Genomic DNA, 22,796 nt, shown 5'->3' with positions numbered 1-22,796 from the left:
GAGAGGGCGGTGCTGGGCGGTGAGCGAATGCCAGCTGACTCCTGCCCCGCCCACCCGCGTTAGGCCGCGTCCCTTGACCTGAGCCGCGGGCGGAGCTGGGCTGAGGCGTGGCCCTTCGAGCCAGCTCCGCCCAGTTGTTCCTGCTTGAGTAGGGCAGAGAGCGCCGCCCAGCAGCCAGTAGGTTCCCGCGCGTGCCGAGACTCTGAGGCCTTGCACCCCCACGATCTCGCAGGATGGCCGTCAAGAAGATCGCGATCTTCGGCGCCACTGGCCAGACCGGGCTCACCACCCTGGCGCAGGCGGTGCAAGCAGGCATGAGCCGGGGCGGGCGGGGCGTGTCACGGAACGGACGGGCAGAGCTTTAGGAAGGGGCACCATGGGGCAGGGCCGAGGCTGATTGGGGCCATGAGCGCCCCAGCCAGGTGTATGAGAACTCAGGGGCCAAAGCAAGCGGCCACGGGAGCAGAAATGGGAAAAGATGTGAGATCCAAGTTCATGTGAGTCCAAGCCAGAGAGGAATTGGCCCCGGGAACCCCGGGGGGACTCCCGTGGCACAGTCATGTGTAAGTCCAGAGCTCTTATGCAATGCAGTTGTCATTATTGTGGTTGTGGTGGTGGTTGTTCGCACACCCAGAGAGGATTTACTAAGCCAAGCTTGCTCTGTCATCTCTTCACATGAGAGCTCTCAAAATGGAGTGGGAACTAGTATTACCCTACTTGACAGATGAGAAAACTGAGGCCCAGAGAGTGACTTGCCCAACATCACACAGCTGGTAACAGGGCTGGGATTTGAACCCAGCTCATGCTCTTAACCACCACAAGTCCCCAGGCTGGCAATTGAAAAAGTTGGGGGGTCAGGTTGCTGTGAGTACCTAATGGGAAGGAGTCACAGAGAAACATGAGTGAAGACTTGGGGACAGCAGTCCTGGGAAAGTCAATGAGGTCTGAAAATGTGGAGTTGCCCCAGGAGAGAGGGCAGGAAAGGGGATAACCATCCCCCAGCACTCCCTGCCCCCACAGCCCAGACTTGACCAACTCCCAGCTGGGCCTGGGACTTCCAGATATGGGGCCCCACCCTTACAGGCCTTGGTGACGCTGAAGATATTGACTATCTGCGTGCCCCAAAAGGGTGGAGGCCACCAGGACCCCACTCTGCTGTCTCCCTTGGAGGGACTCTGAAAGTTCTTCACTGGGTTGGAAACTCTTCCCTTCCCCAGGGAGACCCCGTGACGATCTTGACTTGTGGAGAGTGGGGAGCTGTGGGCCTCTCAGTAAAAACCAATTTGCTGATAAGCACTTACTGGGAGAGAAGGAAGTGAGAGAAGTTGAAAGGTGCTGAGTCGCCGGGCGCGGTGGCTCAAGCCTGTAATCCCAGCACTTTGGGAGGCCGAGGCGGGCGGATCACGAGGTCAGGAGATCGAGACCATCCTGGCTAACACCGTGAAACCCCGTCTCTACTAAAAATACAAAAAACTAGCCGGGCGAGGTGGCGGGCGCCTGTAGTCCCAGCTACTCCGGAGGCTGAGGCAGGAGAATGGCGTGAACCCGGGAGGCGGAGCTTGCAGTGAGCTGAGATGCGGCCACTGCACTCCAGCCCGGGCTACAGAGCAAGACTCCGTCTCAAAAAAAAAAAAAAAAAAAAAGAAAGGTGCTGAGTCACATGGAAATCCACTAATTCCACTTGCCCATCCCTGCTGGTCATAGCTGGGACTGCACTCAGGGGGATTAAGAACTGGAGCCTAGGGAGCTTCAGAGCTGTGGCTCTGAAAAATCTCTTTCCAGCTCTCAGCTTTGATGTCCCCATCAGCAAAGGGAAGGGCTGGCCAGGCACAGTGGCTCATGCTTGTAATCCCAGCACTTTGGGAGGGCAAGGCGGGAGGATGGCTTGAGGCCAGGAGTTTGAGACTATCCTGGGCAACATAGCAAGACCCCATCTCTACAAAAATATAAAAAATAAAAATAAATTAGCTGGGCATGGTGATGCATGCCTGTAGTCCCAGCTACTCAGAAGGCTGAGGTGGGAGGATTGCTTGAGCTCAGGAGTTCAAGGCTACAGTGAGCTGTGTTTGCACCACTGCACTCCAGCCTGGGTGACAGGGTGAGACCCTGTCTCTAAAATTTAAAAAAATAAATAAAAAGAAAGAAAAAGAGGCCGGGTGCGGTGGCTCACGCCTGTAATCTCAGCACTTTGGGATGCTGAGGCAGGTGGATCACGAGGTCAGGAGGCCTGGCCAACATAGTGAAACCCCGTCTCTACTAAAAATATGAAAAATTAGCCGGGCGTGGTGGCGGGCGCCTGTAATCGCAGCTACTCGGGAGACTGAGGCAGGAGAATAGCTTGAACCCAAGAGGCAGAGGTTGTGGTGAGCCGAGATTGCACCACTTCACTCCAGCCTGGGTGACAAGGGTGAAACTCCATCTCAAAAAAAAAAAAAAAAATTAGCTGGGCACAGTAGTACTTACCTGTAATCCCAGGTACTTGGGAGGCTGAGGCACAAGAATCACTTGAACCTGGGAGGCGGAAGTTGCAGCGAGCTAAGATTGCATCACTGCACCACTGCACTCCAGTCTGGGTGACACAGCAAGACGAAAGGAAAGAAGGAAGGGAGGGAAGGAGGGAGGGAGGGAAGGAAGGAAGGAAGAAAGAAGGGAAAGAAGGAAGGAGGGAAGGAAGGAAGGAAGAAAGGAGGGAAGGAAGGAAGGAAGAAAGGAGGGAAGGAAGGAAGGAAGGAAGGAAGGAAGGAAGGAAGGAAGGAAGGGAGGGAGGGAGGGAGGGAGGGAGGGAGGGAGGGAGGGAGGGAGGGAGGGAGGGAAAGGGCTTGGATTAACTGGAGTTCACAATGGTTCTGTAGGACCAAGAGTCTTGACAGGCATGAACTCTGGTGCCAGCCTGCCCACATTCAAGTCACCAGCTCCGCAGCTTACAGCCTGTGTGGCCAAATGCCTTGTCATCTGTGTACCTAGACATGTGTAAGGTCATGGTGAAACTGGTAGTACTTGCCCTAGGGCTCTTGGGATAATTAAATGAGATCTTATGTAGGAAGTACTTAGACTAGCATTGAATTTTGCAGTCTCTGGATCAGACTCACTTAGGTAAAAATTCAACCTTCTCTACCTACTAGCTGTGTGATCCTGGCCCAGTTGCCTAAAATTGTCTCAGTTTCCCCATCAATGTGGACAGGATAATGATACCTACCTTGCAGGGTTGTTGCAACCTGATGCTTCTCAAACTGTGAGTTATAGTGAGATCTGAAACATATGGTCACAATGTGTATCGACAATATAGGGTGACAAATGATGGCATAGTATCAAAATGTATCACTTTAAGTATTAGTTTTATGAAACTCATTTCAATTATATATGTGTGGGTTTGTGTACACCAGGTTAGGCAATGAAATCTTTTGTATTGATGGCTGAGATTTTTTTTTTTTTTTTTTTTTTGAGACAGAGTGCCACTCTGTCGCCCAGGCTGGAGTGCAGTGGCCCAATCTCGGCTCACTGCAAGCTCCGCCTCCCGAGTTCACGCCATTATCCTGCCTCAGCCATCCAAGTAGCTGGGACTACAGGTGCCCGCCACCATGCCCGGCTAATTTTTTTTGTATTTTTAGTAGAGACGGGGTTTCACCGTGTTAACCAGGATGGTCTCCATCTCCTGACCTCGTGATCCGCCCGCCTTGGCCTCCCAAAGTGCTGGGATTACAGGCGTGAGCCACCATGCGTGGCCGATGGCTGAGATTTTTAAAAAGCTTAAAAAGAGGCCAGGCACCATGGCTCACGCCTGTAATCCCAGCACTTTGGGAAGCTGAAGTGGGTCGACTACTTGAGTCCAGCAGTTTGAGACCAGCCTGGGTAACAGGTAACACAGGAAGACCCACATCTCTATAAAAAATATAAATAAAAATTAAAAAGACTAAAAAGGGCACGACCTCTACAACTTACTCTAGAATAGGAAAAAAGTATATATATGTGTGTGTGTGCATATACATGTGTTTCTAGACATATGTATATACTTATCGTATGTAATATATACTATATTTATGTTTATATAGACACACATATATATACACATAGGTAGAGAAGGATAGAGCAAAGGAAAATATGAAAAATCATGCCGGGCGCCTGTAATCCTAGCACTTTGGTAGGCCGAGACAGGTGGATCACGAGGTCAGGATATCGAAACCATCCTGGCTAACACGATGAAACCCCATCTCTACCAAAAATAAAAAAAATTAGCCAGGTGTGGTGGCGGGCCCCTGTATTCCCAGCTACTCGGGAGGCTGAGGCAGGAGAATGGCAGGAACCCAGGAGGCACAGCTTGCAGTGAGCCGAGACTGTGCCACTGCACTCCAGCCTGGGCTACAGAGCAAGACCCCATCTCAAAAAAAAAAGAATGCCCACATTAAGCCCAGTGCAGTGGCTAACGCCTGTAATCCCTGCATTTCAGGAGGCCAAGGCAGGCAGGTCATTTAAGTTCGAGACCAGCCTGGCCAACATGGTGAAACCCCATCTCTACTAAAAATACAAAATTAGCCGGGCATTGTGGCGCACACCTATAATCCCAGCTACTCTGGAGGCTGAGGTGGGAGAATCACTTGAACCTGGGAGGCGAAGGTTGCAGTGAGCCGAGATCACACCACTGCACTCCAGCCTGGGCAAGAGAGTGAGACTTCGTCTCAAAAAAAAAAAAAAAAAAAAAAAGAATGCCCATATTGGCCCCATGCAAGCCCCTGCTGCTCCCCCATGTGTGAGGGCAGCACAGATCTTGTGTCATTCCCCTATGAAAGGTGGTCACATAGCATGGGGATGCTGGTACTGTGATCTTCACTTCAGAGATGAGAAAGCTGAGGTCCAATCATGGAAGAGGTTGCATGAGGTTCCTCAGCTGGTAGGTGGCAGAGCTGGAGTTTGGACCAAGGTCCCTGGGACAGTAATGCCTGTGCTTTTGTGTTTATAAAGGGCCAGGGAGATGGCAGGAAATATGACACAGTCCCTGGACCCACAGAGTGCTTGGTTTGCTGCAGGTCAGCATACAGAGGAAGTACAAGTGACTGGGGGGACTGGGGAAAGAGAGTAAAGGGTGTTCCAGGCAGAAGGCACAGCACGTGCAAAGGCCAGAAGGCAGGAAGCAGCACCATGCATTTGAGGAACTAAAGGAAGAGCAGTTAAGGCCGGGTGCAGTGGCTCACACCTGTAATCCCAGCACTATGGGAAGCCGAGGCAGGTGGATCACGAGGTCAGGAGTTCGAGACCAGCCTGGTCAACATAGTGAAACCCCATCTCTACTAAAGATACAAAAAGGGCCAGGCATGGTGGCTCAAGCCTGTAATCCCAGCACTTTGGGAGGCCGAGACGGGCAGATCACAAGGTCATGAGATCGAGACCATCCTGGCTAACACGGTGAAACCCCGTCTCTACTAAAAAATACAAAAAACTAGCCAGGCGAGGTGGCGGGGGCCTGTAGTCCCAGCTACTCGGGAGGCTGAGGCAGGAGAATGGCGTGAACCCAGGAGGCAGAGCTTGCAGTGAGCCAAGATCCGGCCACTGCACTCCAGCCTGGGCGACAGAGCGAGACTCCTTCTCAAAAAAAAAAAAAAAAAAGATACAAAAAGTTAGCCAGGCATGGTGGCAGGCGCCTGTAATCCCAGCTACTTGGGAGGCTGAGGCAGGAGAATCACTAGAACCCAGGAAGCAGAGGTTGCAGTGAGCGGAGACTGCGCCACTGCACTCCAGCCTGGGCAACAGAGCGAGACTCCATCTCAAAAACAAAACAAAACAAAAAAGCCCAGCAGGGTGGCTCACACCTGTAATCCCAGCACTTTGTGAGGCCGAGGCAGGTGGATCACGAGGTCAGGAGATTGAGACCATGGTGAAACTCTGTCTCTACTAAAAATACAAAAAATTAGCCGGGCGTGGTGGCGGGCGCCTCTAGTCCCAGCTACTCGGGAGGCTGAGACAGGAGAATGGCGTGAACCCGGGAGGCGGAGCTTGCAGTGAGCTGAGATCCGACCACTGCACTCCAGCCTGGGCGACAGAGCGAGACTCCATCTCAAAAAAAAAAAAAAAAAAAAGTACTGTGGGTGAAGAGGGCAGAGCCTTCAGCAGAGGCTGGATAGGAGAAGCGAGATCCCGAGGGGCCTGGAAGGCTGGCATGAGGAGCATGGGTTTTATCAGAGGGCATTTCAGGCTTGTGAGGGGCAACTGAGCAGGGAGGCACTTAAATCTTTCTGTGGAAAGCTCTGTCTGGCTGCTGTGTGGAATATGGATTGGAGAGGGCAGGACTCGGTCCAGGAGCCCAGGGAGGACCCAGGAAAGGGACCAGGAAGGAGACGCAGGCCTGGTCCAGGCCAGGAGATAAAGTCGCAAAATGGTTAAAAGGTGTAATAGGCCAGGTTCGGTGGTTCATGCCTGTAATCCCAGCACTTTGGGAGGCCATACCAGGCAGATTACTTGAGCCCAGGAGTTCAAGACCAGCCTGGTCAACATGCAAAACCCCATCTATCTTTTTAATTTTTTTATTGTATCTTTTTGGGTTTTTTGTTTTTTGTGTTTTTTGTTGTTATTTGTTTGTTTTGTTTTGTTTTTTTGAGACGGAGTTTCGCTCTTGTTGCCCTGGCTGGCACGTAATGGTACAATCTCAGCTCACTGCAATCTCTGCCTCCTGGGTTCAAGTGAGTCTCCTGCCTCAGCCTCCCGAGTAGCTGGGACTACAGGCGCCTGCCACCACGCCTGGCTAATTTTTTTTTATTTTTAATGGAGACGGGGTTTCACTGTGTTAGTCTCAATCTCCTGACCTCGTGATCCGCCCACCTCAGCCTCCCAAAGTGCTGGGATTACAGGCGTGAGCCACCGCGCCCGGCCTAATTTGTCATATTTTTAGTAGAGACGGGGTTTCACTATGTTGGCCAGGCTGGTCTCAAACTCCTGACCTCAAGTGATCCACTCGCCTTGGCCTCCAAAAGTGCTGGGATTACAAGCGTGAGCCACCACAGCTGGCCTTTATGTTTCCCTAGACTGCTCAGTAGAATGAAACCCTAGCTGTATAAAATAAAAAAAATTAAAAAAAAAAAAAAAGGCATGATTATAGCAAACAACCAGGTAGCTCTTTTTTTTTTGAGATGGAGTTTCGCTCTTTTTACCCAGGCTGGAGTACAATGTCATGATCTCAGCTCAACACAACCTCCGCCTCCCAGGTTCAAGCAATTCTCCTGCCTCAGCCTCCCAAGTAGCTGGGATTATTAGCCACCATGCCTGGCTAATTTTGTATTTTTAGTAGAGGTGGGGTTTCCCCATGTTGGTCAGGCTGGTCTCAAACTTCCGGCCTCAGGTGACCCACCTGCCTTGGCATCCCAAAGTGCTGGGATTACAGGCGTGAGTCATCGCGCCCAGCACCAGGTAGCTCTTATTTCTGTGCCAGGTACCAGCCTAAACTTTTTGTTAATTTAATTTTATGTATTTATTTTTGAGACAGAGTCTCATTCTGTAGCCCAGGCTGGAGTGCAGTGGTGCAATCATAGCTCACTACAGCCTCAGCCACCTGAATAGCTGAGACTACAGGTTGCACCAGCACACCTGGCTAGATTTTTTTATTTTTTTGCAGAGACAGGGTTTCACTATGTTGCCCAGTCTGGTCTCAAACTCCTGGCCTCAAACAATCTTCCTGTCTTGGCCTCCCAAAGCTCTGGGATTATAATAGGCATGAGCCCAGGAATTTGAGGTTACAGTGAGCTATGATTGGTGCCCCTGCACTCCAGTCTGGGCAACAGAGCAAGACCCTGTCTCTAAATATATATATATATGTGTGTGTGTGTGTATATGTGTGTGTATATATATGTATATGTATATATATAGCTATTACAGTATACCCAAATGTTAACATCCTTTGCCAATGTTTAAAACAAAGGAAGAAATATGTTAGTTGTGAACTTTAAAATGTGTGTGTATGTGTGTGTGTGTTGGAGAGGAACAAAATTATCCAAAATTATTTTGGGAAGGAATATACTAAGACAATATTAAAAATCTGTTATGACCACTAAAGGAGGACTGGGCTTCCCAGCAGTAAGGCCAGGCAGCAGGGCTGGGACCAATCCAAGCACTTGTCATTCTGTAGGTCACCCATGTCCTCCTCAGGACCTCAGTTTCCTCCAGGACCATGGATGGGAGGCAGAGACCAGTGCAGTGCCAGCATTAACCCTTTAGTTTTTACAGGGTAGGGAAGTTGCTGGCTGGGTACAGTGGCTTACACCTGTAATCCCAGCACTTTGGGAGGCCAAGGTAGGTGGATCACCTGAGGTTAGGAGTTCAAGACCAGCCTGGCCAACATGGTGAAACCCCATCTCTACTAAAAACACAAAAATTAGCCCAATGTGGTGGCATGCACCTGTAGTCCCAGCTACTCGGGAGGCTGAGGCAGAAGAATCGCTTGAACCTAGGAGGCAGAGGTTGCAGTGAGCTGAGATCACGCCACTGTGCTCCAGCCTGGGCAACAGAGTGAGACTCCATCTCAAAAAAATTAATAATAATAGCCAGGCATAATGGCACGTGCCTGTAGTCCTAGCTACTCGGGTGGTTGAAGCAGAAAAATCACTTGAACCCGGGAGGCAGAAGTTGCAGTGAGCCGAGATCATGCCACTGCACTCCAGCCCGGATTATGGAGTGAGATTCCGTCTCAAAAAATAATAATAATAAATAGAGGGAAGGGAAGTTACAGGGTGTGGTGCTTGGAGGCTTCAGTTCAGATTATTTATGAATTATGAAGGTATGAAGTTATGGTCTTTTTTTTTTTTTTGAGATGGAGTCTCACTCTGTCACCTAGGCTGGAGTGCACTGGTGCAATCTCTGCTCACTGCAACCTCCGCCTCTCAGGTTCAAGTGATTCTTTTGCCTCAGCCTCCCAAGTACTTGGGATTACAGGTATGTACCACCATGCCCAGCTAATTTTGTATTTTTTAGTAGTGATGGGGTTTCATCATGTTGTCCAGGCTGGTCTCAAACTCCTGACCTCAGGTGATCTGCCTGGCTCAGCCTCCCAAAGTGCTGGGATTACAGGCGTGAGCCACCATGCCTGGCCAAGGTATGGTCTATTTTAATAACCAGCCCAATACTAAGCATCAATTGTAGGTATGCCAGCAAAAATGTTTGAAGGCCACGGCGCAGTGGCTCATGGGGAGCCTGAGGCAAGCAGATCACCTGAGCCCAGGAGTTCAAGACCAGCCTGGGCAACATGGCAAAACCCCTTCTCTACAAAAAAAATTGCAAAATTAGCTGGGTGTGGTGGTGCACACTGTAGTCCCAGCTACTTGGGCTGCTGAGATGGGAGGATCAGTTGAACCCGGGAAGTTGAGGCTGCAGTGAGCTGTGATTGTACCACTGCACAGCAGCCTGGGCAAGAGAGCAAGACCCTGTCTCAAAAACAAAACAAACAAAAACAAAAAATGTTTGAAGACTTGGCCGGGCGGGGTGGCTCAAGCCTGTAATCCCAGCACTTTGGGAGGCTGAGACGGGCGGATCACGAGGTCAGGAGATCGAGACCATCCTGGCTAATATGGTGAAACCCCGTCTCTATACAAAAAACTAGCTGGACGAGGTGGCGGGCGCCTGTAGTCCCAGCTAGGGCACCTGTAGTCCCAGCTACTTGGGAGGCTGAGGCAGGAGAATGGGGTAAACCCCAGAGGCGGAGCTTGCAGTGAGCTGAGATCCGGCCACTGTACTCCAGCCTGGGCGACAGAGCGAGACTCCGTCTCAAAAAAAAAAAAAAAAAAAGTTTGAAGACCACTTCCCCAGAATAGAGGAGGGGATGGATTTGAGCGTTCATGGTGGCTTCTAAGACCCAGCCCCTGGAGCCCAATAGTGCCAGCCCACAAGCCTACTGACCAGCCTCTCTCCTCCTCTTTGTCCACAGGTTACGAAGTGACGGTGCTGGTGCGGGACTCCTCCAGGCTGCCATCAGAGGGGCCCCAGCCGGCCCACGTGGTAGTGGGGGATGTTCTGCAGGCAGCCGATGTGGACAAGACCGTGGCTGGGCAGGATGCTGTCATCGTGCTGCTGGGCACCCGCAATGACCTCAGTACTGAGCCCCCCCTCTGCCCACGGCCCTCCCCTACACCTCGGCCCCCAGCGCCACCCCCGCCCCCAGCCCCACCCCTGCCACCCCTGCCGCCGCCGCCGCCCACCAGTGACAGCCACTCTCTGTCCCCTCTAAGGTCCCACTACAGTGATGTCCGAGGGCGCCCGGAACATTGTGGCAGCCATGAAGGCTCATGGTGTGGACAAGGTCGTGGCCTGCACCTCGGGTGGGTGGTGGGATCATGGAGGTGGGGCTGAACTGGGGGGTACTGGGAAGGTAGCCCAGGGGCCTCTGAAAGGTGACACTGAAGCCATTCCATGTTCCTGTGCATTAACTGAGCACCAGCTGTGTGCCTGAACCTTACTGGGTGATGGTGGGGACACAGTGGTGACCTGTGCAGCCCTGGGCCCTGCACACACAAGATCACAGGTGGGAGAGAGGTGGTAAACAGATCCAGGATCAAACTGACATCCAGATCATCAAAGCTGGGATGGGGGAGGCAGGCAGAGGGGATAGGGCCACAATGGGAGAAACTACAGGACTGTGGGAGCCCAGAGGGGGTGTCTGACCCAGGCTGAGAGAGGTCAGGGTGGGCCCGCCAGAGGAAGTGATAGAGCTGTGGATATATACTAGGTCTCCGCCCTCACAGAGCTCCTGATTATGGGGACAAGGACATTAAGCAAATAGTTGTCCTGTATAATCTATTTATGTATGTATGTGTGTATGTATGTATTTTTAGTTATTTTGAGGTTTGTTTGAGATGGAGTCTCGCTCTGATGCCCAGGCTGGAGTGCCATGGCATGATCTTGGCTTACTGCAACCTCTGCCTCCCGGGTTCAAGGGATTCTCTTGCCTCAGTCTCCCGAGTAGCTGAGATTACAGGCACCTGCCACCACGCCTGGCTAATTTTTGTATTCTTAGTAGAGACAGGGTTTCACCATGTTGGCCAGGCTGGTCTCGAACTCCTGATCTCAAGTGTGTTTCATCACACAAATTGCCTCCCTGGAAAGGGAAGTGACATGAAAGAGGACTGCCTGATGATTGTAATTACACTCCAGGCAGAGGACAAAGCAAGCAAAGAGGCCTGGAGGCCAGACCTAGCTGGAGGGTAGGAAGCGAAATCATTTATGGCTTTTTTCCTCAAGCTTTGAAATGGAAAAGTAATACACAAGTAACCTTGCGATTTCAGAATGGTTCACTCGGTCTTGCTCTGTCAACCAGGCTGGAGTGCAGTGGTGCGACCATGGCTCACTGTAGCCTCAACCTGGGTTCAAGTGATCCTCCCCACTGCAGCCTCCCAAGCGGCTGGGACTGTAGGCATGCACCACCACACCTGGCTAATTTTTTGATATTTTTGTAGAGACAAGGCCTTACTTTTGTTCCCAGATTGGAATGGTCTGCAGTTAATTTTTGGGTTTTTTTCTCCCATGTCTTTTTTTCTTTGAGATGAAGTCTCACTCCATTGCCTAGGCTGGAGTGCAGTGGCGCAATATGAGCTCATGGCAACCGAGGCTCCACCTCTCGGGTTCGTGGTGCTATGATCTTGGCCTGCAGCGATTCTTCTGCCTCAGCCTCCTGAGTAGCTGGGATTACAGGCGCCTGCCACCATGCCCTGCTAATTTTTGTATTTTTGGTAGAAACAAGGTTTCGCCATGTTGGCCAGGCTGATGTTGAACTCCTGGCCTCAAGCAGTCCTCCTGCCTCGGCCTCCCAAAGTGCTGGGATTATAGGTGTAAGCCACCACGTCCAGACTCTCCCATGTCTTTTTTTTTCTTTTCTTTTCTTTTCTTTTTTTTTTGAGAAGGAGTCTTGCTCTGTCGCCCAGGCTGGAGTGCAGCGGCCGGATCTCAACTCGCTGCAAGCTCCGCCTCCCGGGTTCACGCCATTCTCCTGCCTCAGCCTCCCAAGTAGCTGGGACTACAGTCGCCTGCCACCACGCCCGGCAAGTTTTTTGTAATTTTTAGTAGAGACGGGGTTTCACCGTGTTAGCCAGGATGGTCTCGATCTCCTAACCTCGTGATCCACCCGTCTCGGCCTCCCAAAGTGCTGGGATTACAGGTTTGAGCCACCGCGCCCGGCCTCTCCCATGTCTTAAAAATCAATTTAAGTGGTTAAGTTTTGCTTCCATGAAAAAGACGAACCTGTAAAATTGATTTAATATGCTTTCTTTTTTTCAATTTTTTTTTTGTTTTTTGTTTAGATTGTTTTCTAAATATTAAAGTCTTATGTGTGCCAGGATTGTTTTTTAATTAAAAAAAAATTTTTTTTTGAGACAAGATCTCACTCTGTCACCCAGGCTGGAGTGCAGTGGCATGATCATAGTTCATTGTACCCTTGAACTCCTGGGCTCAAGGAATCCCCTCACTTTAGCCCCTCAAATAGCTAGGACAACAGCTATGAGCCATTGAATCCAGCTTAACTTTTTCTTTGGAAATGATCTCAAACTTACAGAAAAATTGAAAGGACACCGGTATACCCACTGCCCTCTGTTCACAGACACACAATGTTTTCTTTTCTGACCCATTTGAAGTTAGCTTACATACCTCATGGCTGCTTACTTCAGTGTGTAGGTCCTCAATATACTTTTTAACTTTTTATTATAAAAAGTTATAAACAGAAAAGTTAAAAGAATAGTCATGTGAACAACCGTATTCCTTTTTTTTTTTTTTAATTTTTAAGTTTGGATTTATTTATTTATTTATTTATTTATTTATTTATTTATTTATTTTGAGACCAGGTTATGAGGCTGGCTAATTTTTGTATTTTTGGTAGAGATAGGGTTTCGCCATGTTGCCCAGGCTGGTTTCAAACTCCTGGACTCAAGCGATCCACCAGCCTCAGCCTCCCAAAGTGCTGGGATTACACGTGAGCCACTGCACCTGGCCAACAGCCATATTCCTGATTTTAAAATTGTGATTGTGTTTTGTAATTGGTTTATGCACATACACATACACAAATAGTTTTTGTTTTTGTTCTCCTAAACTATTTGGGTTTTTTGTTTGTTTTTGCTTTCTTTGAGACGGAGTTTCACTGTGTTACCCAGACTAGAGCACAATGGCATGATCTCGGCTCACTGCAACATCCGCCTCCCGGGTTCAAGGTATCCTCCTGCCTCAGCCTCCTGAGTAGCTGGGATTACAGGTGCCCGCCACCACGTCTGGTTAATTTTTTGTGTGTGTATTTTTAGTATAGATGGGGTTTCACCATATTGGCCAGGCTGGTCTGGAACTCCTGACCTCAAGTGATGTGGCCTCCCAAAGTGCTGGATTGCCGGTGTGAGCCACTGCACCCGGGCTTCCTAAACTATTTGAAATGGAGCTGCACACCCACCGACACCTTCGGCAAGTCCCAAGAAAAGGACCTTTCTCTTCCAGCACCACAGTGCAATGGTCACCCTTTAATTATCTTCCACCCTCTAATTATTAGAGTTTAATATTCCCTCCATATTCAAATGTCAAGGTAAAAGATTAGAAAGATTTTTGTCATCTAAGAAGCTGGGAGTAGGCCGGGCGCGGTGGCTCAAGCCTGTAATCCCAGCACTTTGGGAGGCCGAGACGGGCGGATCACGAGGTCAGGAGATCGAGACCATCCTGGCTAATGTGGTGAAACCCCGTCTCTACTAAAAATACAAAAAACTAGCCGGGCAAGGTGGCGGGCGCCTGTAGTCCCAGCTACTCGGGAGGCTGAGGCAGGAGAATGGCGTAAACCCGGGAGGCGGAGCTTGCAGTGAGCTGAGATCCGGCCACTGCACTCCAGCCTGGGCGCAAAGCGAGACTCCGTCTCAAAAAAAAAAAAAAAAAAAAAAAAGAAGCCCGGAGTTTATCCATTAGGGCTTGAGGAGGATTGTTTTTTACGGAGGGAACTGAGAGGATTAGAAAGAAATCCAGAGTAAGGCCAGGCACAGTGGTTCACGCCTGTAATCCGAGCACTTTGAGAGGCCAAGGTGGGCGGATTGCTTGAGTCCAGGAGTACAGGACCAGTCAGGGCAACATAGCAAAACTCCATCTCTCCAAAAAAAATACAGAAAATTAGCTGGGTGTGTTGGTACGCACCTGCGGTCCCCACTACTTGGGAAGCTTAGGTGGGAGGAGCCTTTGAGCCTAGAAGGTGGAGGTTGCAGTGAGCTGTGATTGCACTGCTGCACTCCAGCCTGGGCTACAGAGCGAGACCCTGTCTCAAAACACAACAAAACAAAACAAAAAAGAAAGAAACCCAGGGTGACTTAGAGACTGGATTTGAGATTGTGAACTGGAGGCTGGAGGCTGCAGATAAAAACATGGAATGAAGAGAAGGGGAATAGGGCCCTGAGATCCTTGCTGTGTGGCCTTGGGCCACCACTTCACAATCTGCACCGCAGTTTTCTCATCTGAAAAGAGGAAACCCTGGGCCAGGTGTGGTGGCTCACACCTGTAATCCCAGCACTTTGGGAGGCTGAGGCGGGTGGATCACTTGAGGTCAGGAGTTCGAGACCAGCCTGGCCAACATGGTGAAACCCCGTCTCTACCAAAAATACAAAAATCAGCTGGGCATGGTGGCGCATACTTGTAATCCCAGCTACTCAGGAGGCTGAGGCAGGAGAATCACTGGAAACTTGGAGGTGGAGGTTGCAGGGAGCATGATGTGATCATAACTTACTACAGCCTCCAACTTCTAGGCTCAAGGGATCCTCCTGAGTAGCTGAGACCACAGGCATGTGCCACCATGCCCATCTAATTTTAAAAATGTTTTTGTTGCGACAGGGTCTGGCTATGTTGCCCAGGCTGGTCTCTGTGACACACCTTTTTATAACCACTAACATTACTCAAACTATGTATTTTTTTTCTAGACAAGGTCTTGCTCTGTTGTCCAGGCTGGAGTGCAGTCGTGCAATCACAGCTCACTGCAGCCTCGAACTCCTGAGCTCAAGTGATCCTCTCACCTCAGTCTTCTGAGCAGCTAAGACCACAGGTGTGGATCATCACGACTGGCTAATTTTTTAATTTTTTGTAGAGACGGATCTCACCAATCTTGCCCAGGCGAGTCTAGAACTGCTGGACTCAACTGATCCTCCTACCTCAGCCTCCCAAACTGCTGGGATTACAGGTGTGAGCCACTGTGCCCAGCCTTTGAACAATGTATATCATCCCAGTTTGCACATGAGGAAACAGGAAGCTGGCCAGTGGTCGATACAGGACTTGACTTTAGGCAGAACCCAAGCTCTTAACTATTCACCAAACTGCTCCTAAAAGTATTTAGCATAGTTCTTGGCTTGAGGTAAAAGTTCTACAAATGTCAGCCGGTATAGCTTGGCCAAGTTATAGCTTGTTGAAAGCTAATTCCTGAACAAATATTTAGTGAGTACCTACAATGTTCCAGATACTTCTAAGGGCTGGGATTGGAGCAGGAAATGTGATAGAAAGAGTCACAGAATAACTCTAGGGTGTGGCGACAGGGGAAGGGTCCTAGGGAGAAAACAAGGCCCCAAGAAAAGGAATTGGTAAACTGGGCTGGGGGAGATGGGATTTTGCTATTTTAAGCAGGACAGTCAAGAAAAGCTGCATGGAAAGGTGACCTTTGAGCAAAGTCTGCAAAGAAAACAGGGAGCCACGTGGCTATGAGAGGGAAATGACAAAGGGTCCTGGGTCACACCCGTAATCTCAGCACTTTAGGAGGTCGAGGTGGGAGTTCAAAACTAGCCTGGGCAACTTGGTAAGACCTCCATCACTACAAAAAACACTTTTTTTTTCTTTTTCTTTAGAGACGGAGTTTTGCTCTGTCGCCCAGGCTGGAGTGCAATGGCGCGATATCGGCTCACTGCAACCTCTGCCTCCCAGGTTCAAGGGATTCTCCTGCCTCAGCTTCCTGAAAATAGCTGGGATTACAGGCATGCACCAAGTCACCCAGCTAATTTTTTTTGTTTTGTTCTGCTTTGTTTTTGAGATGGAGTCTTGCTCTGTCTTCCAAGCCGGAGTGCAGTGGCGTGATCTCGGCTCACTGCAACCTCCGCCTCCTGGATTCAAGCGATTCTCCAGCCTCAGCCTCCTGAGTAGCTAGGACTACAGGCATGAACCACCACGCCCAGCTAATTTTTGTATTTTTAGTAGAGACGGGGGTTTCACCATGTTGGCCAGGCTGGTCTCAAACTCCTAACCTCAGGCGATCTGTCCTCCTCAGTCTCCCAAAGTGCTGGGATTACAGAGGTGAGCCACCGCACCTGGCCTAAAAAAATTTTTTTTAATTAGCCAGGCTTGGCCGGGATGGCGCCATTACACTGCAGCCTGGGTGACGAGAGGGAAACTCTGTCTCAAAAAAAAAAAAAAAAAAAAAAAAAGGGCCGGGCGCGGTGGCTCAAGCCTGTAATCCCAGCACTTTGGGAGGCCGAGACGGGCGGATCACGAGGTCAGGAGATCGAGACCATCCTGGCTAACACAATAAAACCCTGTCTCTACTAAAAATACAAAAAAATTAGCCGAGCGAGGTGGCGGGCGCCTGTAGTCCCAGCTACTCGGGAGGCTGAGGCAGGAGAATGGCGTAAACCCGGGAGGCGGAGCTTGCAGTGAGCCGAGATAGCGCCACTGCACTCCAGCCTGGGCGACAGAGCGAGACTCCGTCTCAAAAAAAAAAAAAAAAAAAAAAGTGGGGGTTTGGTGGCTCACCCCTGTGGTCCCAACTCCTCAGGAGGCTAAGACAGGAGGATCACTTCAGCCCAGAAGGTCAAGGCTGCAATGAGCCATGTTCACGCCACTGCCCTCCAGCCTGGACAACAGAATGAGACCCTGTCTCCGAGAAAATAAAAAAGAGAGGGAAATGCATCAGAGGCAGAGGGATCAGACATTGCCAAGGCTGAGAGGCAGAACCTGGCTGGAGCAGAGGCATGTAAGGGAGAGTGGTAGGCAGGGTAGGCAGGGACGTCAGAGAGCTGATGGGGCCATATCAGGTGGGGCCTTGAGGGCTGGCCATGAGGACTTTGCTTCTACTCTGAGTGAGATGGAGCTATGGATGTGAACTGATAGGGGTGTTCATGGGCTCCTTGGGAGGAAGGAAGGAGGGGCTGAGAGACCAGGGAGGAGGCTGCTGGGCTGGTCCAGGCAAGAGGAAACAGTGGACAGGACCAGGCAGAGTGAGAAGAGGTCAGATTTGGAATTACTGTGATCAGCAGACAGCTCTTACCTGGCCTGTGAGGGAAAGAGGAGGCCCAGAGACTCCCCTGTTTTTGCAACTGGAAGGCAATGGTGAGCCATGGCAGGGTTTTGTCCTGGCATCAAGACAAGTGGGCCCTTGGCCGGGCGCAGTGGTTCATGCCTATAATTCCAGCACTTTGGGAGGTGGAGGAGGGTGGATCATCTGAGGTCAGGAGTTTGAGACCAGCCTGGCCAACATGGTGAAACCCTGTCTGTACTAAAAATACAAAAATTAGCCAGGTTGGTGGTGTGCACCTGTAATCCCAGCTACTGGGGAGGCTGAGGCCAAATTGCTTGAACCCAGGAGGCAGAGGTTGCAGTGAGCTGAGATTGCACCACTGCACTCAGCCTGGGTGACAGAGCGAGACTCTGTCTCAAATAAACAAAAAAAGAGAGAGAGAAAGAGAGAGAGCCCAGGCTGATCCTGCCCTGTGTCCTCCCTCCAGCTTTCCTGCTCTGGGACCCCACCAAGGTGCCCCCACGACTGCAGGCCGTGACCGATGACCACATCCGGATGCACAAGGTGCTGCAGGAATCGGGCCTGAAGTACGTGGCTGTGATGCCGCCACACATAGGTAAGCAGGGCAGGGACCTGGTGGCACCAATGCCATCTGCCTGTTCCCTCCTGCCCTCTGGGGAGATCTGCAAGGCCTTCCCTGATCACCCTAAAATTGCAAACCTTCCTATGATATTGTGACATATATATTTGGCCTTTGTCCCTGTTTCCTGGCATACAACTCCTAAAATCCTTGGAATCTCCAAAATGATAAATGTCTTTTTTTATGCTGATGAGTTCACTGAGAGCTGGCATCCCCTAGGCAGCTTCAGGTCTGGTCACCAGAAAGACTAAGGCTGGATTAGAGGGTTGGGACTTTCCCTTCTGAGGAGTGGTGAGGGATTGAAGGTTGAGGGGATTACCACTGGCTAATGGTTTAATCCATTATGTCTATGGATTCTGGGGCCTCAGCCTCCTGAGTAGCTGGGATTACATGCCTGTATCACCATGCCCGGCCATGGCTTACATTTCTAGTATGGGAGATAGAGATTAGATAGATAGATAGATAGATAGATAGATAGATAGATAGATAGATAGATAGATAGATAGATAGATAGATATGCAGGCCAAGCATGGTGGTTCACACCTGTAATTCCGTCACTTTGGGAAGCCAAGACGAAGGATTGCTTCAGCCCAGGAGTTTGAGACCAGCCTGGGCAACATAGACTTATCTCTACAATGTAAATACAAAAAAAAAAAATTAGCTGGGCATGGTGGCACACACCTGTGGTCCCAGCTATTTGGAGGCTGTGGCTTGAGGATGGCTTGAGCCCAGGAGATCAAGGCTGCAATGAGATGTGATAGAGCCACCACACTCCAGCCTGGGCAACAGCGTGAGACCCTGTCTAGAAAAAAAGAAAAAGACAAGAAAAGATAGATATTAATGGCCGGGCACGGTGGCTCACGCCTGTAATCCCAGCACTTTGGGAGGCCAAGGTGGGCGGATTACGAGGTCAGGAGATCAAGACCGTCCTGGCTAACACGGTGAAACCCCGTCTCAATGCCTGTAGTCCATTCTCCTGCCTCAGCCTCCCGAGTAGCTGGGACTACAGGCAACCGCCACCACACCTGGCTAATTTTTTGTATTTTTTAATAGAGACAGGGTTTCACCGTGTTAGCCAGGATGGTCTCAACTTCTTGACCTTGTGATCCACCCACCTCGGCCTCCCAAAGTGCTGGGATTACAGGTATGAGCCACCATACCTGGGCTTTCTTTTTTTTTTTTTTTTTTTTTTTGGAGACAGAGTCTCGCTCTATTGCCGGGCTGGAGCTCAGTGGCGTGATCTTGGCTTACTGCAACCTTTTGCCTCCTGGGTTCAAGTGATTCTCCTGCCTCAGCCCCCAGAATAGCTGGGACTATAGGCATGCGCCACCACGACCAGCTAATTTTTGTATTTTTAGTAGAGACGAGGTTTCACCATGTTGGCCAGGTTGGTCCCGATCTCTTGACCTTGTGATCTGCCCACCTTGGCCTCCCAAAGTGCTGGGATTACTGGTGTGAGCCACTGCGCCCAGCCAAGTGTGTGAAAACTTTCAAACCTCCCGAGCTGAATGCATTAAAGGTTTGTGAATACACATAAACCCTTTGTTTAGGTTCAGTGCTTAGCTTTTTATCCTGTTCTCTCTCCCTCTCTCCTCCTCTCTCTCTCTCCATGAATATATAGATAGATTTTGCTGAATATATTGTGAAAAAAATATATGCATATATATTTGGCTTAATCATTTGAGAGGAATTACAACATTGTCTCACTTCACTCCTAAATACCTAGACAGCTATCTCCTAAAAGAAAGATATTTGCACACAAAACATGATCACACCTAAGGAAAGTGACATTTACTGTCATATCATTTAGTATCCACTCTATAGTAAAATTTCCTCAACTGTCAGGCCGGCACAGTGGCTCACATATGTAATCCCAGCACTTTGGGAGGCCAGGGTGGGCAGATCAGTTGAGGTCAGGAGTTCGAGACCAGCCTGGCCAACATGGTGAGACCCCGTCTCTACTAAAAATTCAAAAATTAGCCAGGTGTGGTGGCGGACACCTGTAATCCCAGATACTCAGGAGACCGAGGCACAAGAATTGCTTGAACCTAGGAGGCAGAGGTTGCAGTGAGCTGAGATTGTGCCACTGCATTCCAGCCTGGGTGACAGAGCAAGACTCTGTATCAAAAAATCAGAAAAATTTTTTTCAACCTACCCTGCCCTTTTTCTTTAAGTTTCTCATAACATTAACCAGGCCAGGTAACTTTAAAAGGCCCACATTCTGGAATTTTCTTTTTTTTTTTTTTTTTTTGAGACGGAGTCTGGCTCTGTCGCCCAGGCTGGAGTACAGTGGCCGGATCTCAGCTCACTGCAAGCTCCGCCTCCCGGGTTCACGCCATTCTCCTGCCTCAGCCTCCCGCGTAGCTGGGACTACAGGCGCCCGCCACCTCGCCCGGCTAATTTTTTGTATTTTTTAGTAGAGACGGGGTTTCACTGGGTTATCCAGGATGGTCTCGATCTCCTGACCTCATGATCCGCCCGTCTCGGCCTCCCAAAGTGCTGGGATTACAGGCTTGAGCCACCGCGCCCGGCCACATTCTGGAATTTTCTAGCTGTTTTGCCACAGATTCAGATTAAACATGTTGGGCACGAATGCCACATGGGGTGAGGGTGTGTGTTCCTTTTTTTTTTTCTTTTTTTCTTGAGACGGGTCTCCCTCTGTTGCCCAGGCTGGAGTGCAGTGGCACAATCTTGGCTCACTGCAACCTCCGCCTCCTGGGCTCAAGTGATTCTCCTGCCTCAGTTGCCCAAATAGCTGGGACTACAGGCATAAGCTACCACACCCAGCTAATTTTTGCATTTTTTGTAGAGATGTGGTTTGGCCATGTTGGCTGGTCTCAAACTCCTGAGCTCAAGTGATCCTCCCACCTTGGCCTCCCAAAGTGCTGAGATTACAGACGTGAGCCACCGCGCCCAGCCAGGGCAGGCGATTCCCGTCCACTTTGTCCCAAGCAAACACACAGCCAAGGGTGTGTGTTCCATACTGTGCATAATTCCAGCCTGTCTCTGCTTGGGTGATGGTACATTTTATCCCTAAGTTTAGTTGGTTACTGTCAGATAATTTGTTGTTGTTGTTGTTGTTGTTGTTAGAGACAAGGTCTTGCTCTGTCGCCCAGGTTGGAGTGCAGTGTCACGATCATGGCTCCCTGCAGCTTCAGCTTCCCTGGCTCAAGCAATTCTCCAGCCTCAGCCTCCTGAGTAGTTGGGACTACAGAGGCATACCACTGCACCCGGCTGATTTTTGTATTTTTAGTGGACTCAGGGTCTCCCTGTGTTGCCCAGGCTAGTTTCAAACTCCTGGGCTTGAGTGATCCTCCTGTCTCAGCCTCCCAAAGTGCCGGGATGATGGGCATGAGCCACCGCCACTGGCCAGGGCAGGGGATTCCTGTCTGCTTTGTCCCTTGCTTGGGTGCCCAGCACCTGGCCACATAATAGGTAATCAATAAGGATTTCTCGAATGAATGAAGCAAAGGATATAGATGAGCACCTGCATACCAGAAGTCCATTCTTGGCTGTGACACCACCCAGGCTGGGCACACAGTAGGCACCCTGGGAAGGTCTTTCTGGGGGTCAAATTTTGGGGGAGGGGAAAGGTGACTGCTTCACCCAGCCCTTCTGTCTTTACTTCACAGGAGACCAGCCACTAACTGGGGCGTACACAGTAACCCTGGATGGACGAGGGCCCTCGAGGGTCATCTCCAAACATGACCTGGGCCACTTCATGCTGCACTGCCTCACCACTGATGAGTACGACGGCCACAGCACCTACCCCTCCCACCAGTACCAGTAGCACTCTGTCCCCATCTGGGAGGGTGGCATTCTGGGACATGAGGAACAGAGGAAAGGGGCAATAAATGTTGAGCCAAGAGCTTCAAATTATTCTAGAGAAACCGACTCTGTGACTCCTCTCTCTGCCTCTGTCTGAGTATTTTGGTGTGTCTGCCTGCCTCTGTGTAAGATTTTCTTAGTATGCATTCATTCATTTGTTCAGTAACAGCTTATTGAGTCTGGCTGGGCATGGTGGCTCACGCTTGGAATCCCAGCACATTGGGAGGCTGAGGTGGGTGGGTCACTTGAGGTCAGGAGTTCAAGACCAGCCTGGCCAACATGGTGAAACCCTGTCTCTACTAAAAATACAAAAATTACCCGGGCGTGGTGATGCACACCTGTAATCCCAGCTACTTGGGAGGTGGAGGCAGGAGAACTGCTTGAACCCGGGAGGTGGAGGTTGCAGTGAGCTGAGATCGCGCCACTGCATCCAGCCCGTGTGACAGAGCAAGACTCCATCTCAGTAATAATAATAACTTAGCTGGGCAGGGTCGTGTGCACCTGTAGTCCCAGATATTCAGGAGGCTGAGGTGGGAGGATGGCTTGAAGCCAGGAGTCCAGGTTGGGCAGCATAGTAAGACCCCATCTCTACAAAATTATTTTTAAAAATTTAGCTGGGTATGGTGGTATGTACTTGTAGTCCCAGATACTCAGGAGGCTGAGGCAGGAGGATGGCTTGAGGCCAGGAGGTCAAGGCCTGGCCACTGCACTCCAGCCTATAGGACAGATCGAGACCCTGTCTCTAAAAATAAAAAAAGTTTGTGCTTTATTTTGAGGATTTATGCAAGGAGTGGAGCATCAGAGAGGTAAGGCAGGGGGACAGTTGGGTGTGTGTCTTATGAAGCTTCCTTTGGCTACTCTGTGAAGGTGGATAGGAAGGGCACAGGAATGGAGGCCGATAGCCCAGAGGGAGTTGGAGTTGGAGGAGGAGCCGTAAGGAGGGGAAGAGAGAGAGGGTGGGAGGAATGCCTGGGACCCTGTGTGGACAGTTGGTGAGGGGTGGAGGGGAGACATCAGGAAGAAGCACAGAGCTGTAGCCTGGGGACAGAGTCACAGTAGTGCTTCAGGAGGAAGGCTGAGGCTGCAGTGAGCCGAGGTGCGCCACTGCACTCCAGCATCCACGACAGAGTGGGACCCCGTCTCTAA

General features: G+C 50.3%; 1 protein-coding gene across 1 annotated transcript; it reads left to right on the top strand.

Annotated features, from left to right (window-relative positions):
• Positions 1-90: 90 nt before the first annotated feature.
• Positions 91-21,712, top strand: LOC105495336 (biliverdin reductase B). The gene is made up of 5 exons (XM_071086868.1): positions 91-312; positions 9,899-10,063; positions 10,200-10,289; positions 17,670-17,798; positions 21,455-21,712. The coding sequence occupies exons 1-5, from the start codon at positions 234-236 to the stop codon at positions 21,610-21,612; spliced, it is 621 nt and encodes a 206-aa protein (XP_070942969.1). The 5' UTR covers positions 91-233; the 3' UTR covers positions 21,613-21,712.
• Positions 21,713-22,796: the final 1,084 nt, after the last annotated feature.

The sequence above is a fragment of the Macaca nemestrina genome, chromosome 20, assembly GCF_043159975.1.
Source record: "Macaca nemestrina isolate mMacNem1 chromosome 20, mMacNem.hap1, whole genome shotgun sequence".
NCBI classification, from domain to species: Eukaryota; Metazoa; Chordata; class Mammalia; order Primates; family Cercopithecidae; genus Macaca; species Macaca nemestrina.
The sequence above is the reverse complement of the archived record's forward strand: the minus strand, read 5'-3'. Positions and strand labels throughout refer to the sequence as shown.